Below are 21,112 nucleotides of genomic sequence, written 5' to 3' on the forward strand. Positions count from 1 at the left end.
ACACACACACACACACACACACGCCCTACTCACTTGAAAATGCTCACTTGTCTACCACTATCCCCAAAATACAGAGGAGAGCTGAAACAAAGAAGCACTCAAACATTTTTCAACAACCAAATGAATGAAAGAATGATTTCTTGATTGGCTGCCAACTGTGTAACCATGGGCAAAACATTTAACCTCTCTGGGCCCTAATTTCCTCATCTGCAAAATGAGTGGGCTGGATTGTTCCAGCTCTAAGACTCTATGGTCTTTCCTAAGGCAGCACAATATTTTACAATCTTTCCTTTTCAGTCATTCATTGCTCACTTGTCGCTTAACTAATTATTTCAGGAATCTTGTTGCAACAAAGCATTATTTTTCCAAGTCACATGTCTATCCATCACAATGAAACCAGCAGAGTAAATGCCAGAAGCCAGAGATGGACACAGCAAAGAACTAACTGGACATATGAGGGGTAGAGGGTGGCAGGTGGGTTTCCAAATTTGTTGCCTTTCACCTTTTTCATAATTTTGAGAGCCCTTATTCTAGAAAAGAGCATTTTAACACTCAAGTGTTGCAAAGTCGTTCAACTTGTTTGATTTTTATTGTTATTTGATGTTGTTTAACTGGTTCACTTACTTCCTTCTTTTCTACAAATCAAGTGTGAGTCTGAAACTCACAGTAGTGTGCTGAGCCTCTAAGCCAGGGGCTCTCAACATCAGCTGAAGGTTAGGCTCACCTGGGAAGCTTTTAGAAATCCCAGCATCCAGGCTACACTCCAGACCAATGAATCAGAATCTCTATACTTAACATCCCAGGCATCGGTATTTTATAAACTCCCCAGGTCGTTACAATGGGCATCCAGGGGTGAGAATCCAGCCCTAGCCGGATGCTAAATATACAAAAGCGCTAACTGCCCCCCTGGGAATCCAGACACCCAAGCCCTCGCTCCAGTCCTGCAACTGCATGCTATCAGCCTTCGTGAGACCTCACTTCTCCTGTCAAATAAGAGGCTGCAGACGGAGAGGAATGAAGTCCATCTGGAACTAAGTTTCTTGGACTTTGTAACTTCCACTTAGTTCCAAGCACTGTGCTGATACTGCGCGCACAGCAGCCCATTCCCTGCCCTTCAAGAACTCATATTTCCCATGGGACACAGACACATGAAGTGATTATCAGGACACAGTGTGATCAATGCAGAATTAATTCAAGCCTTTTAAGTCATTCATGTAAGTCTTGAATTGACTTAAGAGGCTTGAATTGGAAGTTCAGAAAATACAAAGAATGGTCAAATATCTCAGGGAGTCAGGGAAGGCTTCCCAAAGAAGGTACAACTGTTCAGGGCTGAGCTGAATTGATGATGAAGCTGTCACAGGGTGAGGAGGTAGGGAAGGGGCTTGCGAAGGCCAGATACTCAGATGCAGAGTAGAAACCCGATTTACTGACGTTAATAATAAAATCGCAGAGGCAAGCTGAAAAGTACAATCCAGTCATTGTTCCCTCACCCAGACCATAGCAATCTGCAGGGTATTCTTGGTGATTTGCTCACCACACCCCACCACCCTCAAATAATAACTCCGCCAAGAATCAGACTCGAAAGAATCATTTCCCTTTCTTAGGCACCAGCACGCGCACAAACACACAAGCCTTCCTCTGCCTCCGCCCACCACCAGCCCTGCTGCTGTCGCAGCCACCCTCCTGATTCTGATTCAAGCACCCAGCAGTGAGCAACCAAGGCACACAGTGTCTCCCTCTGCGAGGAGGAAGGGGAGAGGCTTTTGCTCCGGTTGGACTTTTAAAGAAATGCCCACATTCTTTGCATATCACACACATTTGGGTTTGAATTCAGACTGTGCCACTTATTAACTGTGTGATCCTGGGTGTGTTACTCAACAGCTATAAACCCAAGTGTCTTCACCTGGACCATGGGGATGATACAGGCACCACTTCAGAGTCATCATGAGAGTCAGATGGCGCATGGCTGAATGTCTTGGTCGAGGCTAAGGACTGAATGGCATCCCCTCCAAAATTCATATACTGAAGCCCTAACCCCTGTTAAATTAAACAAGGAGGCCATGAGGTTGAGGTGGCTCTAATGGCTTAGCAGCCTATCTAAGCAAAACAAAGCCGAAGGCTGTAAATCACACACGGTCAAGACGTTGAAACCTGACAACCAATCACAAACGACTAGACTTTCCCAAATAAGGCGACCGCTTAGGCTGTCTCCAATCAGATCGTGTCCTTGCTTTGCTCCCGCGGCTGATCTGTAAAAAGCCTCCGCACTGACTCCTGTTGGTGGAGAGCTCCCAACCACACTTCCAGGTCGGGGCTGCTGCCCAATTCAAATCAAAATTTAACACGCCTCAGCTTATCTTTTAGCACCCTCAATAGGATGATCAGGTCATAAGGGTGGAATCCTCATGACAGGACTGGGGCCCTTACAAGAACAGAGAGGAGAGCGCCCTGACCCTCTCTCTGCCCTGGGAGGAAACAGCAAGGAGGTGGCGGTCTGCAAGCCAGGAAGAGGGGCCCTCACCAGGAACCAGATCAGCAACCGTGAAAAATAAATGTTGGTTGTTTAAGCCCCCCAGTCCCTGGTGTTTTGTTATTGCAGCCTGGGCAGACTTAGGCAGCAGACTTAGTCCTGAAACTACCGGCCGTTAGTATGGGAGGAGAAGAAAAATGCTCACTGATGGACTCTTCCCTACGCCTCTGGAGCACCACTGCCTAGAGACAAGCCCACCTCGGGACAAGTCAGCATGAAGCTTCGAGGATGCAAAAGAACTGCCTGTGGATGTAAAATCCTTCATCTGTCAATGCTGAACCACATCTAGCACAAAGATATATCTTAAGAACCTGGAGATCAGCATTTGGTTCTTGAATGTGCGCAGTGCCTCTCTGAAGAACTTCGTGTATTTACCATCATTTACTAAGTGCCCACTGACTGGGTGCCTACTAACATGGCAGGCACTGTGTTAGGTGCTTTGGAATGAAAAACGGGGACGTGCTCTTGGATGGGTTTAATAAAGTGAGGAGAAGGGGAGCCGAGTGGGGCTCCTTCATTTCCAATCTGCCAGCAGGGAATCTGAGGCTCCCAAAAGGTAAACAATTCCAAGGACCCACCCTAAGTCATACACTTTACATATACACCCTATTGTGAATCTTCAAGGGGACAACAATGTGGTTCTCAAGTTATCCAGGGTAACCCTTTAACATGTACGTGAGACCCTGCCAGGATGCCAGATGCGGCTTGCTCAAGAGTCCAAAGCTGCAAGTGGCAGAGTCTGGACTCAAACCCTGTTCTTCTGACAACAAATCCTGTGCTGCCTTGAGGCAACCGCGCTGTCCAGGACCCTGGGCAGCCCAGCCATACTCACCATCCGTATCCGCTCATCTTCAAGATTCCTGAGGACAGTAGCAAATTCCTGCAAAGACCTTGCTGGAAAAGAGAAAGGGGCCATGAGGTGGAAGAAAGAGCAACGGACCTTTGGGAACCCGTCCAGATACAGCCATTACCTTATGGACTGGAACCCCTGGGCATACGCAGAAACCTAAAGACAACCCTTTGCAAAGCTTCCCTTAGCTTTTAATCATTAACCATGAAGGAAGACCCAGGAATGCAGGATAATCCACCGGGCACTCTAGCTAGGGAAGGGCTTCCTTCAAGGAAAAGATCTGCCTGTTGCTGAGAATACCCAGGACTGATGGGATGTTGGCCGGCTCCCAGGCTCAGGGCCGGACCGGGTAGAGTTCCTCTTAGGAGATGAAGAATTTCCTGCCCAGGATTCGACCTCCTCAACCTTTGTTGTAGGGCTGCGTCAGAACCCAGCCTTTTCTTGGCACCCACGTTAAACCAACAACGTTGCTGGCATGGGAAGCCAGCCCTCTGGCTTCTCCTTGGGTTCCTCCTCCCTGCATCCTCAAGCCCTTTAGTACTGCACCATAGCTGGCAGCAAGGCAGCCACACGTGGACAGACTCCTTCACCAGAATTATTCCCAAGGGCAATGGGCATCAAGTGCAAGAGCCCTGAGGACACTCAAGACATTCCTGTCATGTTGGGAAAAGCATCCATATGTTCAGGAGTTACAACTGTCTCCCGGTCACCTGATCCTGACGCTCTGCATGGCAACAGGGACTCCACAGGCATCATTAATTTGGTGACGTCATTAGTTCAGTGTAACTTTCTCAACTCTTGCTCTTTTAATAATGGAGTCAACCAAGATGCCCAATGGAAGAAGAAGAAGGTGCGGTGACTAGGCCCTGGCAAAAACAGCTGTCCTGACGTTGCAAATCCTCTGTACTCAATGTTGCCCACAGAAGAGACGGGATGGTGAAGGGTGACGCGGCACAGCGAGGTGATGAATGGTGACCCCACTCTCAGCCTCTTGTTAAGGAGACAAAGGAAGAGGTGGGGCCCTGGTGAGCTGGACCTTGAGCTCCTCTCCCACCCAAAGGCAGCAGTGGCCACAGAGCTCCAGCCAACTGTTGCCAGGCCAGAATGTGGGGCCAGCTGATCAGACTCCCCAATTCACAAAGAACCTGGAAACCTGGAACTTTCCATAAGTTCAATGTATGTGTTAATGCAATGAAAAAAAAAAATGAGTGCCAAAGAAAACACAGCTCATGAGGACCTCAGCCCACAAGCTATCACTTGCAACCTCTGATCTAATTCTTCCCCTTACCATCCCCCATGTACTCATGTTCTGCATGTGTTCTAATTCTAAAGTACTGTGGTTGGGGGAGAGAATGCTACAAAACCAGCCAGAAGCAGAATGCTACAGACGGGTGGAGAGAAGGGCCCCAGTGCAAGCCTTCAAGCTTTCTCCTGCAGGCTGGAGGGTGACAGAGGCAACCCCAGGACTCTGAGTAGGAGGCCAGGAGAGCCCCGGGCCCCTGACCCTCAGTGAACTCGGCCCCCTCCACTGTTACTATGGACTTCTTCATTTATGACACTTACATACATCCTATCGTAGGGGAAAGGCTCAGCGAGGACACAAAGTTGTGGTAAATGGTGCACTTTTTTTTAAATCTTGCACATGGTTACAACTTACCTATACACATTTCATCATCTGTTTCTGCATCTCCTATGCACTGAAATTTAAATTCATTTAGGGAATCTGCAAATTTCCGCTTCGCTGAAGATAAATCTAGCAAGAAAAAAGAGTAAAAAACACGAATTACTGAAATAAACTGGCTTTCACATTTGCTGCACTTTTTAGCCCTTCTACTAACACCGTCGCTGGCAGACTTGTTCCCAAGTCCATCTCAAAGCACAAAAGAATGTAAACTCTAAACAGTAAATACTCGTTTATAACAATGAAATAGCTGATGTGCTTTAGAAGTTAGTATTTTTATCACACGTGCTTTAACAGTTCTGGTCCTCTCTAATTCCTCAGCCAGCCCTGCCATGTCCATCTCACACTGGTGGGAATCCACTTGCTTAAGCAGGTGGGGGAAGAAGCGGCGGGCGGAGCCCACATGAACATCTGCAGCCCCGGGGGTCAGCTCTGCTGCTGACCCTCCGAGTGAAGCTGCCCCCATGTCAGACTCACATGACAAACTGGTCTGAGGTGGGGGGTATGGAACTGTCTGGGTGGCACAGGAGCACCCGGATTTCCTCTTCCAACTCAAGCCCATGTGAGGCCCGAGTGCTCAGAACGCCCTAGGCCCCCAGCGGACAAATCTCCGCCTGAACCACTTCCCTGGGTCGCCTCGTTTCACCAGCGCCACGAGAACAAAGCCCTGGCAACGTTTTGCGTTGGGGTAAAAACACACCCCACACATGGTATCTATAAAGAAAGCTCTCTCAGAGGCCCTTGTCAAATTTAAAAAATAAGCTTTCATTTAAGACAGTAATAAAAGCCAATGATCCTTCCTGAACCCTCAGCTTCTGTTAAGGGTATAAACCACCAAGGTACCTTTAAGTGGCCTGACAGGCACAGCTGCTCGGCCCAAATGTGCTTAACTTAATTCCACGTGCAGCCTTCCTGCAGATTAAGCTAATCATTCAAATTACCCCCGTACATGTTTCCCTCATTGAAGGGGAAATGGCATTATGTCCAAATTCCCAGAGGGGGGAAATATGACGCATAACTGGCAACGAGGTCTGGCTTTAATAAGATCCTGGGGAGAGTGGGGTCAGGGATTCTGGCTTCACAGATCAACACAGCCTCTTGGAATAAAAGCACCCATGACCCTGCGTTCTTCCCTTTTTTAGTTTCCAGATTTGTCCCTTGAGGTTAGGGGGGCACATTTTGTTATTCTCTTGGTTTGGGCTGTTTGTTTCTTCTCCATGTACCTGGCAGTGTGTTGTGCTCCACATGTGCTGAATAATGAGGGGGTGGGTAGGGGGGCAGGCGCTGTATACAAATCCAACCCCCACTGTTCAGTTCACCAATCCCAGTGTTCACTCCAAGCAATGGTGCCAGTGTGAGAACCAGACGGGGCTGACCTGCTGCTCTCGGGTCTAGGGCTCTGAAAAATGCATGGATACCAGAGGCTCCCGCTCCGGGACCACTCTCCCAAACTGAGCTCGGATGACGTGGGTCCCGAGGTAGTTATGGCTTGTACGAGGCCCTCTGTTAGACAGCAGAAGAGGAAGGCACTTGTGGAGAAGAACACAGGGGTCTCCGGTCCCTCCCTGGTTCGGTCACTTTAATGGAACGGTGCTTGGCAAAAAAGTCCCAAGATGCTGGCAGGGAAAGTAGGCATCTCTTAAAACTGGCCAACCCAGGCTGAGGAGCTCCCTGAGAACACAAACCACTCCCTGGCAAGTCAAGAAAGAAGCAGATGCATCTGAAGGTCAGAACACTGTGGGGAGGAAGGGCAGGGGCGGCCACGGGCAGGCAGGAAGAAAACAAGGAAGAATGCTCTTTCCGAATAGAAGAGGGTGCCTTCCGAGAGGCCCAGAGCGTGCAGCGCCTGGAATGTGGGCGGGTGGTACTCAGCCTCGGCTTTGTCAGAATGTTCCTCAGATCAGAACTCACAGAGGAAGGCCTAAGCAAGCGGTAAGCACAGGACAGCTTCTCAGTTCACCCGGCAACCCTGCGGGGCCTCCCCAATAGGGCAAGAGAGACTCAAGCTGAACCAGCTTCTTAACAAAGCGGAAAAAAGGAGAAACGTCACCCATGCTCAGGCGCACACCTGAACAGCGGCGCTGCCAGCAGCAGCTGCCAAGGAGGAGCGAGGCGTGGCTACTAACACACGACAGGACCCCTGTGGGCCTTCCACGGGAGCCTCCGGTAACCAGGGGCAGGCCGGCTAGCTTATGACCAGGAGGTAAGCCGACGTCCCCATCCGCAGGCCCGCAGCACACCCCACCACGGCAGCAGCTGAGAAGCGATGAGGGCCCCACGAAGCTGATAAGGAGGCCGGTCCCCTGGATGGGAGATGAGGTAATGAGTCCTGGTGTGGAGTCAGTACTGGGCTGCGGGCCAGGGAGCACAGCTGGGTAGAGTGAGACTCCCAGTTCCCGGAACCTGGAAAGGAACTCACCACGGGCTGGAATGGCGCACGGGAGGGAGATCTCAGGGTAAAAGTACAGTGGATGCCGGTTGTTTTCTTGTTTAGCATCTACACCCTAGTCTTTGGAACAGCATCTCCAGCTTGCTCTGGAGAACCTCCCTTCTCCATGTGTGTTGCACGACGGGGGTGGGTGGGGGCTGGTTCTACACTGATCAACTCCTTCTGCAGCCCCCTGCCCTCACCCTAACCTCCACGGGCTCCCGGGTTCAAGTTCCAACTCCTTCATTCACCAGAGAATTAACAAACCTGGGGGCTGTCACAGAGTCTGTGCCATCTCACCTCACTCAGAAGCTGTCGGCCTCTGAGTGAGGAGACCTACTGAAGCTGCCGAGCTGTCAGGAGATCCAGCAGGACACACCAAGAGCTCTGTGCACTGTCAGCCTCAGCTGGGCTCCTCCTCCTCAATATGTGAGTCCTCGAGTGGCAGGCCCCAGGGAAGGTGAGCATGACTCCCTGTACTGAGCTCAGAGAAGCCAAGAGCACACAACCAATTGATCGATCGATCAATCAATATTAAATTAAATTAAAAAGACCAAAAGACAAAAACAAAAACCAGTACACAACCTCTAGAAGTGGATCTGTGACTTGACTGAGTTCTCAGACCTGAGATGCTCCTTTGTCACACGATGCTGCCTGACACCATGAAGACAGACTCCCCTCTGTTACTTGGGACAACGGAGAGGACATCAAAAAGAGAACATCCCCAAAGCCACTGCTTCTTGGCTACTTCCACCCAAAAAGACTGCTGGCCTCTTACGTAGGTGATTAGTGTGGATGTGCAGCTGCACAGAGATCTCCTTCTGGAGCCTTCACTGTGATGCACACAGGAACCTCACACGCACATTCCAGGAAGAGGAGAGAGGAAGGCGGGGAGGCTGGTGCCGGCGCTGGGTGCACGCCAAGCTCCGTGGCACCCTGCTCGTATAACCCCATGGTTCCGTGTTCAGGCAGTGCAAGACACAGCTCGGAGCCAAGCAGCGTCAATAATATTTACTTTGCAGAAACATCTGTTGCTCGAAAGGCAGAATGCTGGCCAGAGCAGAGCAAAGGCGTAACTGGCAGCCTCTGGGGAGGACAAGTCTCCGCTTTACAGAGCAAGCAGGCTCTGCCTCTGAGTGGGGAGACCAGGCAGGTAAGGGAGATGGAAGCAGCCGGAGGCCTGGGCCCTGATGGGCTGTTCCTACAGCTGCCTGCTCACTCCGGGACCAGGGAAAAGTGCCCTTCTCTTCTGGGAGATACTGTGCTCTGCCACAGCAGGTACTAACCTGCAGAGTTTATGAGAATAAGCCAGGTATAATTCTTTCTTTCACCAAAACAGAAGGTTTACCCTCATTTTTTAAAAGCTAGAATCTACCTTGATTTATTTAAGTTTTACTAGTAATACTGAAAGACAAGCCCTTTCCTTTCCCTCCTTGGGTAAAACTTAACATACACAAACACACACGCACAAAGGCCTCAAAGTAACTTTGCAATTATATTTCTTTTCAGTGCATCTGACCTCCAAAGTCATCGAGATGGGATATAACTACCCTTAAAACGTTCTGCTACTCTGTCACATGTCCCTGGACTTAGAAACAGTTAATAAAGACCAGCTGGCAAGGTAAGTACTTGCAACACTTACCCTCTGCACCTCATCACCCTGCAGTTGGGATGATTCTGGAATTACTCATGAGCAGTCTTATATCACAAAGCACAATGAGTGCCTAGGATAGGGCTGGGCATGGTGGCCCTCCAGACCCGCTGTGTTGATCTGATCGGCCACAGCCACACGAGTTGCCTTCAGTGTCTGAGATTCCCCAGGCAAGAGGACCCGCGGTGAGAGCTGTGAGGTGGACATGAGCCCGAGAGACTGCAGCTTTTCCCCACAAGCCCCACTCCCAGGCAACACTCAACACGCTCAAAACCAAATTCTCTCTCCTCTCCTACCAGCTCCCCAGAGAGCCAACCAAGGGTCTCATCCTGTGTCCCCAGAGAACACCACCATTCATCCTCACACACAAGTCAGAGTCAGACACCCACGTGTCATCCTTGATGGCAACAGTGTCCTTCCCAAGTCGGTCCATTGTGCCTCCTAAGCACAATCCTCCGTTATCACCAGCCCCGGCACCGAATACCCCCAATGGCCTGGATAACTGCAAGCACCCCTCCCTGGTCTCCCCACATCCACTGTTGTCCCAGCAGCGGCTCTCTACCCAGATGTGTCAGCTCCAGCAGTGAATCCTGCCATGGCTTCTAGAGCTCTAAGATCAAAGACCAAAGTCCTTCCAAAGGCCCGCGACGTCCTGCAGGGTCCAGGCTGCCACCTCCCAGTGGGGTCTAGAAGCCCTGGACTCTGCCAGTTCCTGGGATGTGCCCTGCTCCTACATACAGCCTTCAGCTCAGCAGATTCTTCCTCCAAGAAGCCTTCCCTGACTTCTCTAATCAGGCCAAACTCTGCCCCAATTTCACTCCCAGGATCCTCTGTACCTCTTCTTCACAGCAATTTTATATTGTTTGGGTAATTATTTGATTAGTATCTCCCCGACGGGTAAGTTCCATAAGGGTGAGGGCTGTTTCCCTTCATGCTCACCACCGTATCCTCAGAACCTAGCACAGTGTCTGGCTGAGAGCGGGTGTCACAGAAAAAACAAAGGGAAAGAGGAAGTCGGGTACTCCATAGTTCATTACACTCATCAAAGGTGAACCTCTGATTTTATGCTTGACAAGTGAAAAAAAGCAGATTAGGTAGATTAGGAGAAACTTTCCAATTTATGTAAATCAGATTGGAGCTTAGTGTGTAAGAATGTGTTTACTTTTAACATAAACCACCTCCCCTGCCGTTGTCCATTGAGGAAGATTCCCACAGAGCTGAAGAATGAGCTGGCAGGAAGCAAAACCTTCTCTATACGAAGTGACCAAGACAAATGAGCTGGAAACATGCCAACTGTTGGTCACAGGTGTCCTCTTTCAGGCACGTCCCCAAGCCTGAAGCTAAAACAGATGAAAGAAGAGTTCCCAGAGACTCCTCTCTTTCCCCATACCTGGGCAAGCTGAGAATACATACCACTAAAAACTGTGCTTGGAGAGAAGAATTTCCCCCACTCACCGTTTCCCCAAGTCTGCATGTGGCACTTTAAACTTAGTTCCACTGCTTAACTGTAAGGGAAGCAAGGGATGGCCCCTGGTTAAATGCCACCCTACAGCCTCAACTCGACAGTATATGAGCAAAAAGAAACAGATCATGTTCAATTCTTAAAATAATAGCATTTGTCTGGTTTCTGTGATGCGCAGTCTTGCCTGTGGCCTCTAGGTGGCGATCAACTGTATCAGAGAAGGTGTGCAGAGACTCAAGGAGAAATGACAGGGCCAACCTCAAATGCAGTGCTGGGGACAGATCCTGTCTCACTGATGAAGACGCCCATCCAGTGGATGCTCAATCAGCAACGGAGGGAGGGGTCCTGGCCTCCACGGGGGAAGAACCGTCCTGAGAGTTTCCAAGGGCTTATATTCATCTTATCCTTATCCTGAGACATGGAGGGGAGGGGCTGGAGGGATGAAGTCTCCACCAAAGTGTGTCTTGCATTTTTTCAAGTCTGGCTGGAGCAGCCTCACAAAACCTCTCATCTCACCAGAGGAAGACACACCCACCAACCGTAATCAACTACATCGCATCACGTAATGTGCATTCTGATTACACATCTGCACGCTGTTCCTAAGGCCATTTCCCCTAAAACTTTATTTCCTAAATGAGGCCAAAGCCAGCACTGACTCTGGAGACTTTGTTTTCCCAACCAGAGCACTAAGGCTAATGAAATTTTCAGAGTTGATTTTTAAAATGAAATCAAATAGAACAAAGAAAGGTATGTCATCCTTTTTCCAGACAAGGTTTCTAACTCTACTCACATGGAAACTTCCTTCAAGGAAGGATAACATAAGAGACTCAAACCAACCTTAACCTATATCAAAATAACTTTAAATATATTATGCATTAATTTACTGGATACTTACGGCATAACATGTGCCTACTAAGCACTTTAAATCATTTCATCCCTACAACCATCATCCTACTGAGTATGTATTATTCCATTTTGTAGATGGGTAAACAGACTCAGAGGTTAAATAACCTGTCACAACACAGTTAATGAGTGGTAGTATAAGAAACCTGGTCCCTCTGACCCCAAAACTCTTAACTACAACACCATTTTGCCTAATTTACTCAAATATTTGAGAATCTGCTATCAATGCATTCAAAGAAATAAAAAGATGACATGCATACATTCCATATCCTTGAGGCAAATACAATTTAGAAGGGCCTAATCTGTGTATACAAACTAATAAATTAAAGCAGTACATGCTAAGGCAATCCACGAGTTAAAAAAAAATAGCCACAGAAGTGTAAGAGGGATATTATTTCAGCTGGGGCCATTGAAGGAGGCTTCCCAGGAAAAAAGAATAGGGAGTGGCATTTGAATGAGCCTTAAAAGTTCAGTACTATTAGGATATGTAGACAAGAGAGGAGGTACAGGGCAGGGGAGACAGACACGGAAAGGCATTCTAGAAGTTGGAAAGAGAAGCAAAGGGCTGCAAAAGCGGAAGATCTACCCAGAAACAGCAGGAAGTTCTGCTTGATGGACACAAGGTTAGAACAGGAAGAAAGGTCAGAAACAAACTCTCGAAGGACTTGAATGCCAAGCTAAGGAATTTGGGCTTCATCCCTGAGGAAATGGAAACCAGAATTTTATACAGAAGAGACACAAGGTCATCTAAGACACTCATTAAGCCTTCCACTAAGGAAAGACTTAAGGAGACCTTAGATACTAATCAAATAATTACCCCCACAATATAAAATTGCCGTGAAGGAGCATTAAGGATCTGGCCCAGAACTCAGTATGGGGACTTCTACTGACTTTTCATCCTGCTTCACTGCAAGAACATGCAACCACAGTCAAGATATCTCTCCCTGGCAGATGACCATTTGACACGTCTCAACCAAGACACTGTACATAGACCACCCAGTGTGGAGATAAGGAGAACACAAAGGATTCAAAGAAACTCTGCTCCCTGTGAAAAACTCCAAGTTCAGGTCCAATTATGAGTGATCAGTAGCATCACCCCTGTGTATACATAATTACGGTTGACCCTTGAACAACCCAGGGGTTAATCATGTTTAACTTACAGTCAGCCCTCCGTATTCACAGTTCCTCCACATCTGCAGATTCAACCAACCACAGACCATGCTGTACTGTAGTATTAACAATTGAAAAATATTTGCGTTTAAGTGGACCCACCCAGTTGAAACCTGCATTGTTCAAGGGTCAACAGTACATACAAATGATGTACACAAAGATGTTTATGTTTCCGAAGTGCTATATTAGCTTTTCCTCCTAAGAACAATGAGAGTTTAAGTGATAGCATTTCATCCTTTATAGACAAGGAGATTTAAGGACTAGCTTAATGACAGTGCATGTCACACATTAGGTGTTTCATGAACATTTGCTAATCACTGATCATTATGTTAAGTGATTCAGCATCAGATCTATAATATATAAAAATAAATACACAGAAACCTCAATTAAAATAGAGTCAGGAAGCCAAAAGGGTGAGCTCTCATGCCCTACCAAGATAGCAGGGTCCTGCAGGAAGAAAGACTTCCTCCTTCTGTCTGGCAAGAACTCAGCCAATGAGAGACTGTCACAACACAGCCGATGAAAAGTTACTATACTTCAAACTCTCAATTCCTCCAATGGACTCTTTGTATACCCAATTTACTCCCCCACCTCCACCCCTGTTTAAAAGAGTTCTTCTCCTCTTGCTTGTGGGGACTCACATATGGATCACCATAGTTGGAGACCCCAAACTGCAATTCTTTATTGATTCTAAATAAACCCATTTTTTGATGGAGGAAATACACAGCAGTCTATTTGTTTTAGGTCAAGATTTTGGTGGCCCATATGGGGTTCCAGAGAAGACCCCTAATGACTCCAAGGCTGGTAACCAAGCAGGGGTGGTATCCACATCGAGCCCCCTGTTGCTCACTGCTTTTCTCATTGACCCTGGAGTCTGAGGGTTTTCTCCTTCTCTCCAAATCCAAGCTTCTACCCTCTTTGCATTTTGAAGCTCTCTAGGTTTTATTTGGGATCTATTTTAAGGCTTTATAATTTCTGGTTAAGGCCTTGTTCTGTATTCAAGTAATTACCTGGCACTTCTGCCTAAGTTTTTAAATCAGGCTGTTCCAACTGGAACTGGGCCAGCCTTCAGCCCATTCCTTCTGGAACATGGCTGTTTCATTGGGACTGTGTCACTTCAGCCTGATTCCTTTTGAAATAGCGGCTATTCTGTTGCAACTGTGCTGTTAAGCTTTTGGCCTGACTCCTCAGGAATTGAACCGCTCTGTTGGAACTGTGCTGTTTTACCTTTGGCCTGACTCCTTGGGAATTACAGTGTTGTCCTCAGAGCTGAGCTGTGCAGCCTTCAGCCTGGCTCTTTCAGGATCAGAATGTTCCCTTAGGACAGACTGGTATTAGGCCTGCAGACTGTGTGAGCTGTCTGAGCTGTCTAGGCTGTTTGAAAATTACTCTTTACTCAAAACAAAAACCTCTGCGAGATGGGTTCCTAGTTATCAGAATATTTTGAAGGCACCCCCCTACACACATACACACCAGGATTATAGCCAATTTTGTTTTAATACCGCAATCCTTCCTCATGTGCATTTCTAACTAAATGGACCAACCTACCCAAAGGCAATTTAGAACATCAATGGTCATTATGGGGAACTTTCAAAATCCCCAAACTTACTTTTCTTAAAACCAAATTGGACAACCACAGCTCAAAAATGTCCAAAACTGAATGAAATGCCTATTTTGATTGGTATTTTGAAGCTTCCACAAAGCATCAGGAGCCTAAAATTGCCTCTCTGCAAAATAAGACTTTGAGATTAACTTAGGCAAACAAAAGATTAAAGAAAGATGAAATGGCTTCTGAAGACTGTGGCTCCTCTTCCTGGGCTCCTTATCTCAGGCTTGGCCTCTGGTACCATCTGACCCTTTAAAATTAAGCTTTCTGAGGATTTAGAGGCCAACCCCTTAATTTCTTATATTCCCTGGATGGAAGTTGAACTGCAAGCTACAATCAAAGATTTTCCTGAAGTAGCCAAAGATCTTCACAGACCGCTGAGGAATCTAATGAAGTCATTCTAATTTTGCTCTGACTTACATCAGCTAGTTCATATGTTCATGGGTAAAGGCCAGGCCCAACATTGGATGAAACCTGCTAAAAAGGAAAACCCTGAAGGTCTCTAGAATTACAACTGGGAGACCAGTCCACTGACTTACTATATTATTGGGCTCAGGCAATCACTAGGTAACTTCATCAGGTAATTCCTAGGGCTTTTCCAAAACCTGTTGATTGAAACAAAATTCAGGAATTCAAACAAAAATCAGATGAACCTGTTCATGACTGTTACAATCAACTTCAGGTTATTTTTAAAAGAAATTCTGGTCTTCCCTTCAGATGTTGATCCCACTCATGTAGCTTTTAACGCTATGTTTATTAGTAGGCTGAACTGGCAGCTTTCCCTTCTAGTAAAAAGGACCGGGATGAAATAGGAAAATATGTCCACTCCAGTTTTAGTGAGTCTGGCAAACCAGCTCTCTTGTGCTCTACATGAGTCACCTAAAAGGAAGACTACTTATAATTCTTAATCTTCAACTCCAGCAAATGAAGGCCCCAAAATGAAACCAAAACCCTCCTAGTCTCTGCTATTACTGCAAAGAGCCAGGACATTGGAAAGAGGCTGTTACAAATCTAAGTGCTTCCGGCACCTCCAGCCCTCTAAAACCAGCCTTTCCAATGTCCTCTGGATTCTCGATGGCAGGGCTCCAAGGAACTATGGGGCTCCTACCAATCCTCCATCTTAAGTCAGCCTGGAGAAACATTTCTCCAGATTAGGGATGAATCTTTTCCAGTCCTAAATGGCACCAGAGCTCAGCACCCTCAGTGCTCAACGCAACTATGACAAAACAGCCATGCTTCGGGGTACTAGGACAGTTCAGATAATTGGGATCTCTAATGAACCTCAAAAGGTTCCTGTCTCTGAACCTATTCCCTTTAATGTAAGCCCTTTGAGAAATAACACCTTATTCTCCTTAATTCCTCTGCCCCATCCATTTATTAGGCTTAGATCTCTTAGAAAAGTATTGTGCCGAAATTTCTTTCTCCTCAAAGGGGGAATTAACTGTAGAATTTGACAGTAGCTGTCAAAGCAGCCAACCGGGCAAATTAAATGACCCTTTGACATCTTATATTTGCTCCATTTCTAATGACACTAGGGCTGATTCTGGAAACACTGATCATTTTTCCCTATTGAATCAGCTACCAACCTGCGTCTGGGTAAAATCTCCAACTGATATTGGCAAAATGCATAGCGCATCTCCCATCAAGACTCAAAGAGATGCCTCAAAACCTCTCCCCAGAATGAATCAATACCCTGTAAGAAGGCCTTCAAGATATAAACCCCATAACAGAAGAGTATGAGGCTTAAGGCCTCACTATCCCTTGCACTAGTCCCTGCAATACCCCTATTCTGCTGGTGAGAAACCCTAAGGCTCAAGGGTGGAGGTCTGTCCAGGAACTCTGAGCAATAAACAGCATTCTCTCTCAACACCCTATTGTCCCTAATCCTCATACGTTACTAATATCCAGTCCTGCTGGACACAGATTCTTCACTGTAATTAATTTATGCAGGGCATTCTTTAGTATTCCAGCCATGAAGTTGGCCAATACCACTTTGTCTTCACTTGGGAAGAAAAAACAATTCACCTGGACAGTTAACGCCTCAGGGTTTTGTTTCTCAAAAGTCCTGAAGCCTGATCTGGATGATAGAAAGTTCCCTAGAAGCTCTAGTTTGTTGCAATATGGGGAAGATTTGCGTCTTTGTTCTCCTTCTCAAGCCTCTTCACAGGAAAACTGCACTCACTTGCTAAAGATTTTAGCCTTACAGGGACATAAGGTTACCAAGGAAAAACACTGAGGTTTGCCAAAATCCAGATTCAATATCTGATATCAGAACCAAGGCTATACCTAGAATCAGATAGTTTTCATGGGGTCCTAAGTTTCCCAAAACTCAAAACTAATCACCAACTGTGACGTTTCCTCAGGCTAGCTGGTTATTGGTAAAACTGGATTCCAAATTTCTCTCTTCATGGCCAAACCTCTAAGTCTTTTACTAAAGAACAAACACTCCAACTCAATTTTATAAGAAGAACCTGACAACACAGCCTTTAAGGCTTTGAAGGAGAATTTGATGAGGCCACCTGCCCTTGGACTTCCGGATTATCAGATTCCCTTTTTCCTTTTGTCGAAGGAAGTGAAAGGAAGGAAATGTCCTTGGGGTACTCGCCCAAAACATGAGAACAACCATTGACCACGGGGCACTACAGCCAGCAACTGGGCACCCTGGCACAGGGAAAGCCCCTGCCTTACAGACATCATTCCCACTGCCCTTTCGGTTAAGGCAAACAGGAGATTCATTATAGGATATACCCCCTTTAACTAGTTTTGTATCTCCCGCAGTAGAAGCCCTCCTGAATTTTCATCACGGTCCACATTTCTCAGTTAGCCACCTCACCTCCTAAAATAATAAGCTTGACCTAGCTACTCCTCTCCCTGCTGTCACCCAAAAAGTCCCTCACAACTGCTCAATGCCAGCAGATCACCTCTTGACTCTTTGTAATGATCTGTAGTTAATTCCTCTGGGTCAGATTGACTTCGCATTGTTCCCTGATGGTTCTTATGTAAAAGATGACAATGGTGAATACTGGGCCGGGTATGCTATTCCAACTCCTTTTGATATTGTGGTGGCCGCATCTTTACCTCTGGCTGCTTCAGCCTAACAGACTGAATTATACGATCTTAAACGGGCTTGGACTTCAGCCAAGGGCAAAACTGCCAATATTTATACTGATAGTAGACAGGCATTCAGAGCAGCTCATGATTTGGGAATGTCGTGGAAGCAACATGACATCCTTACTTCCAGCAGAAATAAAATGAAACATGGCCCATACCTTCAGGAACTGTTGGATACCATACTTTTACCCACTGCTTTAGCTATTATTAAGATTCCAGGACATTCTAAACTTGACTCTCTGGAAGCTGAGGGAAATCACCTCGCTGACATTTCTGCAAGGAATGCCGCCCTTAAAGAAACCAAGAGCAGCCAAACCTCTGTCGTGGTCCAAATAAATATCTCCCCAAATGGTAACTTAGAAAAGTTGGCTAGAGCAGCCTAACAACTGGCTTCAAAAAAGGAAAAACAAAATTGAAAATTCAACAATTGTTGGTCTGACAAAAAGAGAAAGCACTGATTCAGACCGGGTAACAACTCAGCCCTGTCGATATTCTAAAATCCCCACTCCTCACCGTTGCACATCCACTAACCCAATGGCCTGTTAACAAAATGATTTTTAAAAAGTGGGGATGAAAGTGAATTCATATTGGTGGGAAACATTAACAGGGCTGCAGAAAGTCCCTACCTCATTTGTTCCACTTGTCCAAAGTACAACCTAAGGAAGCCTGCATGCTGCTCCCCAACATTTCAAACTGCCCGATAGACGATCTGAAGTCTGGCAAATGGATTTCATACAACTTCCTCTGTCTTGTGGATATAAATATATTTTAGTCGTTGTCTGTATATTTTTATACTGGACTGAAGCCTTCCCTTGCAGACAGGCTACTGCCTCTTCTGTGGTTAAAGTTCTTTTGGAAAAGACTGTCCCTCCCTGGGGAACTCCTCTCAAACTTCATAATGATTATGGAACCCATTTTACTGGTCAAGTACTTCAACAAGTATGTGCTGTTTGTCTAGTTTTACAACATGTTCAGTGTGCTCACCATCCTCAATCCTCTGTTTCAGTCAAATGCACTAATGGCATTATTAATATTCCATTGGCAAAATTTGTAGAGGCCCTCCACATACCTTTGTCAAAGACACTGCCATTGATAGTTCTAACTCTCAGATCCACCCCTTTTGGAACTCAAACTCTCACACTTTGAGATAGTCACAAGATGCCCAATGCACTTGGCTCCTCCTTCTTTTAACCCACAAATGATAAAAGGAAGGATTTTCCAATATTGCAAAGGCCTAATTGCTTCTATTAAAAATAAACATTTGGGTAGTGCCATCTTTTCACAGTGCCCTCTCAGGAGACAAATACCTTCAGTATCACCTTGCAACCTGGAGATTTCATTTATTAGAAAAGACATCTCGTGAAAGACGCTCTTCAACTTCATTGGAAAGGACCCTATCAGATACTGCTAACCAACTTTTGTGCTGCCAAAATACAAGGAACATATTCTTGTATTTACATGACACACCTGAAGAAAGCACCAAACAACTGGATCTGCACATCATCTGGTGACCTAAATGTAAAGATTTCCTGGAACTGAAGAAGATATCTGATGAGACAGCTTTCCTAAGGTATCTGGACCAGGCCTACTGAAGTCTGTGTGCCAAACCTTTGATGTTAACATAATGCCTCAGATGCTCTCTAACGACTATGACCTTGATAACATACAGACTTTAGATAAAACTGCCTGAGAGTTCTCCCTCCTAAACTTCCTTATTTCTCAGATGTGACTTCAATAGGATTCCTATCTATGCACTTTCTTTCCGATGTGGGACACTACACTCAGAAAACATCCTTCCTGGTATTGAGGGACAAAAAGCCGCTAAAACCAGAAAACTTAACTCTTGATCAGTGATGCTGTCAAAGAAAGAGCCTGACCAAAAGGGTGAAATGTAAAAATTAATAAACGAAAACCTCAATTAAAATAGAGTTGGGAGGCGAAAACGAGGAGCTCCCGCACCCTACGATGACAGCAGAGCCCAAGAGGAAGTAGAAAGACTTCCTCTTCTTGTTGGCAAGAGCTCAGCCACCAAAAAGCTACTATACTTCGAATACTCAATTCCTCCAATGGACTCTTTGTTTACTATATAGCCCTACCAACTTCCTTTTTCCCTCTTTTAAAAGAGTTCTCCTGTCTTTGCCACGCAGGGACTCATATGCAGCTCACCATGGTTATAGACACCAAACTGCAATTCTTTGTTGGTCTTAAAAAAAAATTTTGTTAAAAAAATAACTGGCAGTCTCTTTGTTCTAGGTCAACAGATGAAAACACAAATCCTAGAGACTACAGTCCTAAACTTGAATCACTCAGCACTAACACAAAGCAGAAGAGAACACAGAGAACTGAGGTACAGGATTCAGAACAATTACATTTACATAATGCCCCCAAGACCTTGTAAGACAGCAAGTCAGCAGAGGAAAAACTCCCTCAAGAGAAACAGTGATGGTTTGCTTAGTTAAAACAAAGAAATCCATTTTGAGAGGGACTAATCAAGTAAAAGGAAGAGGGAAAAAAAGAGGGTATTTCCAGCCCACTGAAGTACAAATGTACACACACACACACAGACACAGAGACAGATCAAGTCAAGGGCAATTCAGAAGAGTGTGAAGTACATGGACTCCACAAACATGGGTTCAAACCCTAGATCTGCCAATTACTAGCTATATGACTTTGAGCAAATTATTCAACCTTTCCAAGCGTTTCTATAACTATGCAGATAAAACGTACCTCACAGGGCTGTCGTGGGAATTTTAAAAAAAAGGAAAGAAAAGAAAACACGTTATGAACGAGCAGAGCGCAGGGTAGTTCTTAGAAGCTGGTAGCTTAGAGGCTCACAAACACAGGCTGGGTAGAAGTTTACTTGCAGGTTAGAGATAAAAAAATCAACAAAAGGAGAATCTTAATTAGCATAAGAATTAAGAAATTTTTGCCTCATTGATTCACCAAACTAATCAAAGACCCCATTCTAGTGAACTATGAAAAAACGCATTTGAGTCGTTAAAGAGTTTTCCTCACATGCTTAGAAAGCCCTAATGCATCTGCAAATTAAAAATTGCCTTTCACACCTTGCAGATGAAAGCAAAGGCAAAAATCCTGGACTAAATAATACTGTTTTTTAACTGAACTATAACTTAAAGCAGTATGGGTTTCTTCTTGAGAAGTTTATTAAACTCAAATGTACTGGAGAAAGGGTGGTATCATCAAACCCTTTTTGTCATTCGCCTGGGGACAGAGGCTAGGCCCAGATGAAACAAATTTAAGAGTGAGAGTGGTAACATGACATCCAAGGTGAATGGGATTTTCAGCATGCACAGGCCTGAAGTGAGCGTCCTAAGAAGATGGTATTTGTGCTTTGTCCCTGAAATATGCATGTGTTAGAAAAGGATTGGGGGGAGGGGGGCAGGAAGAAGAAACCACACAAGTCAGACCAAAGGGTCTGTAGGGTTGCAGGGAGAGCGGGTCAGATTAGCACTGGGAAGGCCAGCAGGGGCCCGAGGGGGCGGAGCTAGGGCACAGGCTGAGAAGGGGGAGCATCCTGTGGGGCAATACCACTGCATGGGGAAGGGGCAGCTGATCCTGGCTCGGGCCTTGAGACTTGGCTTTTGCTTCTAGAACATCCTCCCTTCTTAGAGCAGAGCTTCTCAAACTTTAACGGGCACCCAATCACCGGGGATCTTGTCAAAACACTGATTCTGATTCAGTATGCCTGGGAACGTGAGA

At 46.1% G+C, this 21,112-nt stretch overlaps 1 protein-coding gene across 4 annotated transcripts in view; it reads right to left on the reverse strand.

The window, feature by feature from the left end:
• The window catches only part of ARHGAP26 (Rho GTPase activating protein 26), a 411,458-nt gene that overhangs the window by 301,591 nt on the left and 88,755 nt on the right, over positions 1 to 21,112 (reverse strand). For all 4 annotated transcript variants that reach the window (XM_031671891.2, XM_072955787.1, XM_031671880.2 and 1 more), the window contains exons 2-3: positions 5,038 to 5,133; positions 3,363 to 3,424 (exon numbers count right to left, since the gene is read on the reverse strand). In XM_031671891.2, the coding sequence (XP_031527751.2) occupies positions 3,363 to 3,424; positions 5,038 to 5,133 (158 nt within the window). The remainder of the gene's footprint in view (positions 1 to 3,362; positions 3,425 to 5,037; positions 5,134 to 21,112) is intronic.

Source organism: Vicugna pacos, chromosome 3 (assembly GCF_048564905.1).
Source record: "Vicugna pacos chromosome 3, VicPac4, whole genome shotgun sequence".
In the NCBI taxonomy this organism is placed as follows: Eukaryota; Metazoa; Chordata; class Mammalia; order Artiodactyla; family Camelidae; genus Vicugna; species Vicugna pacos.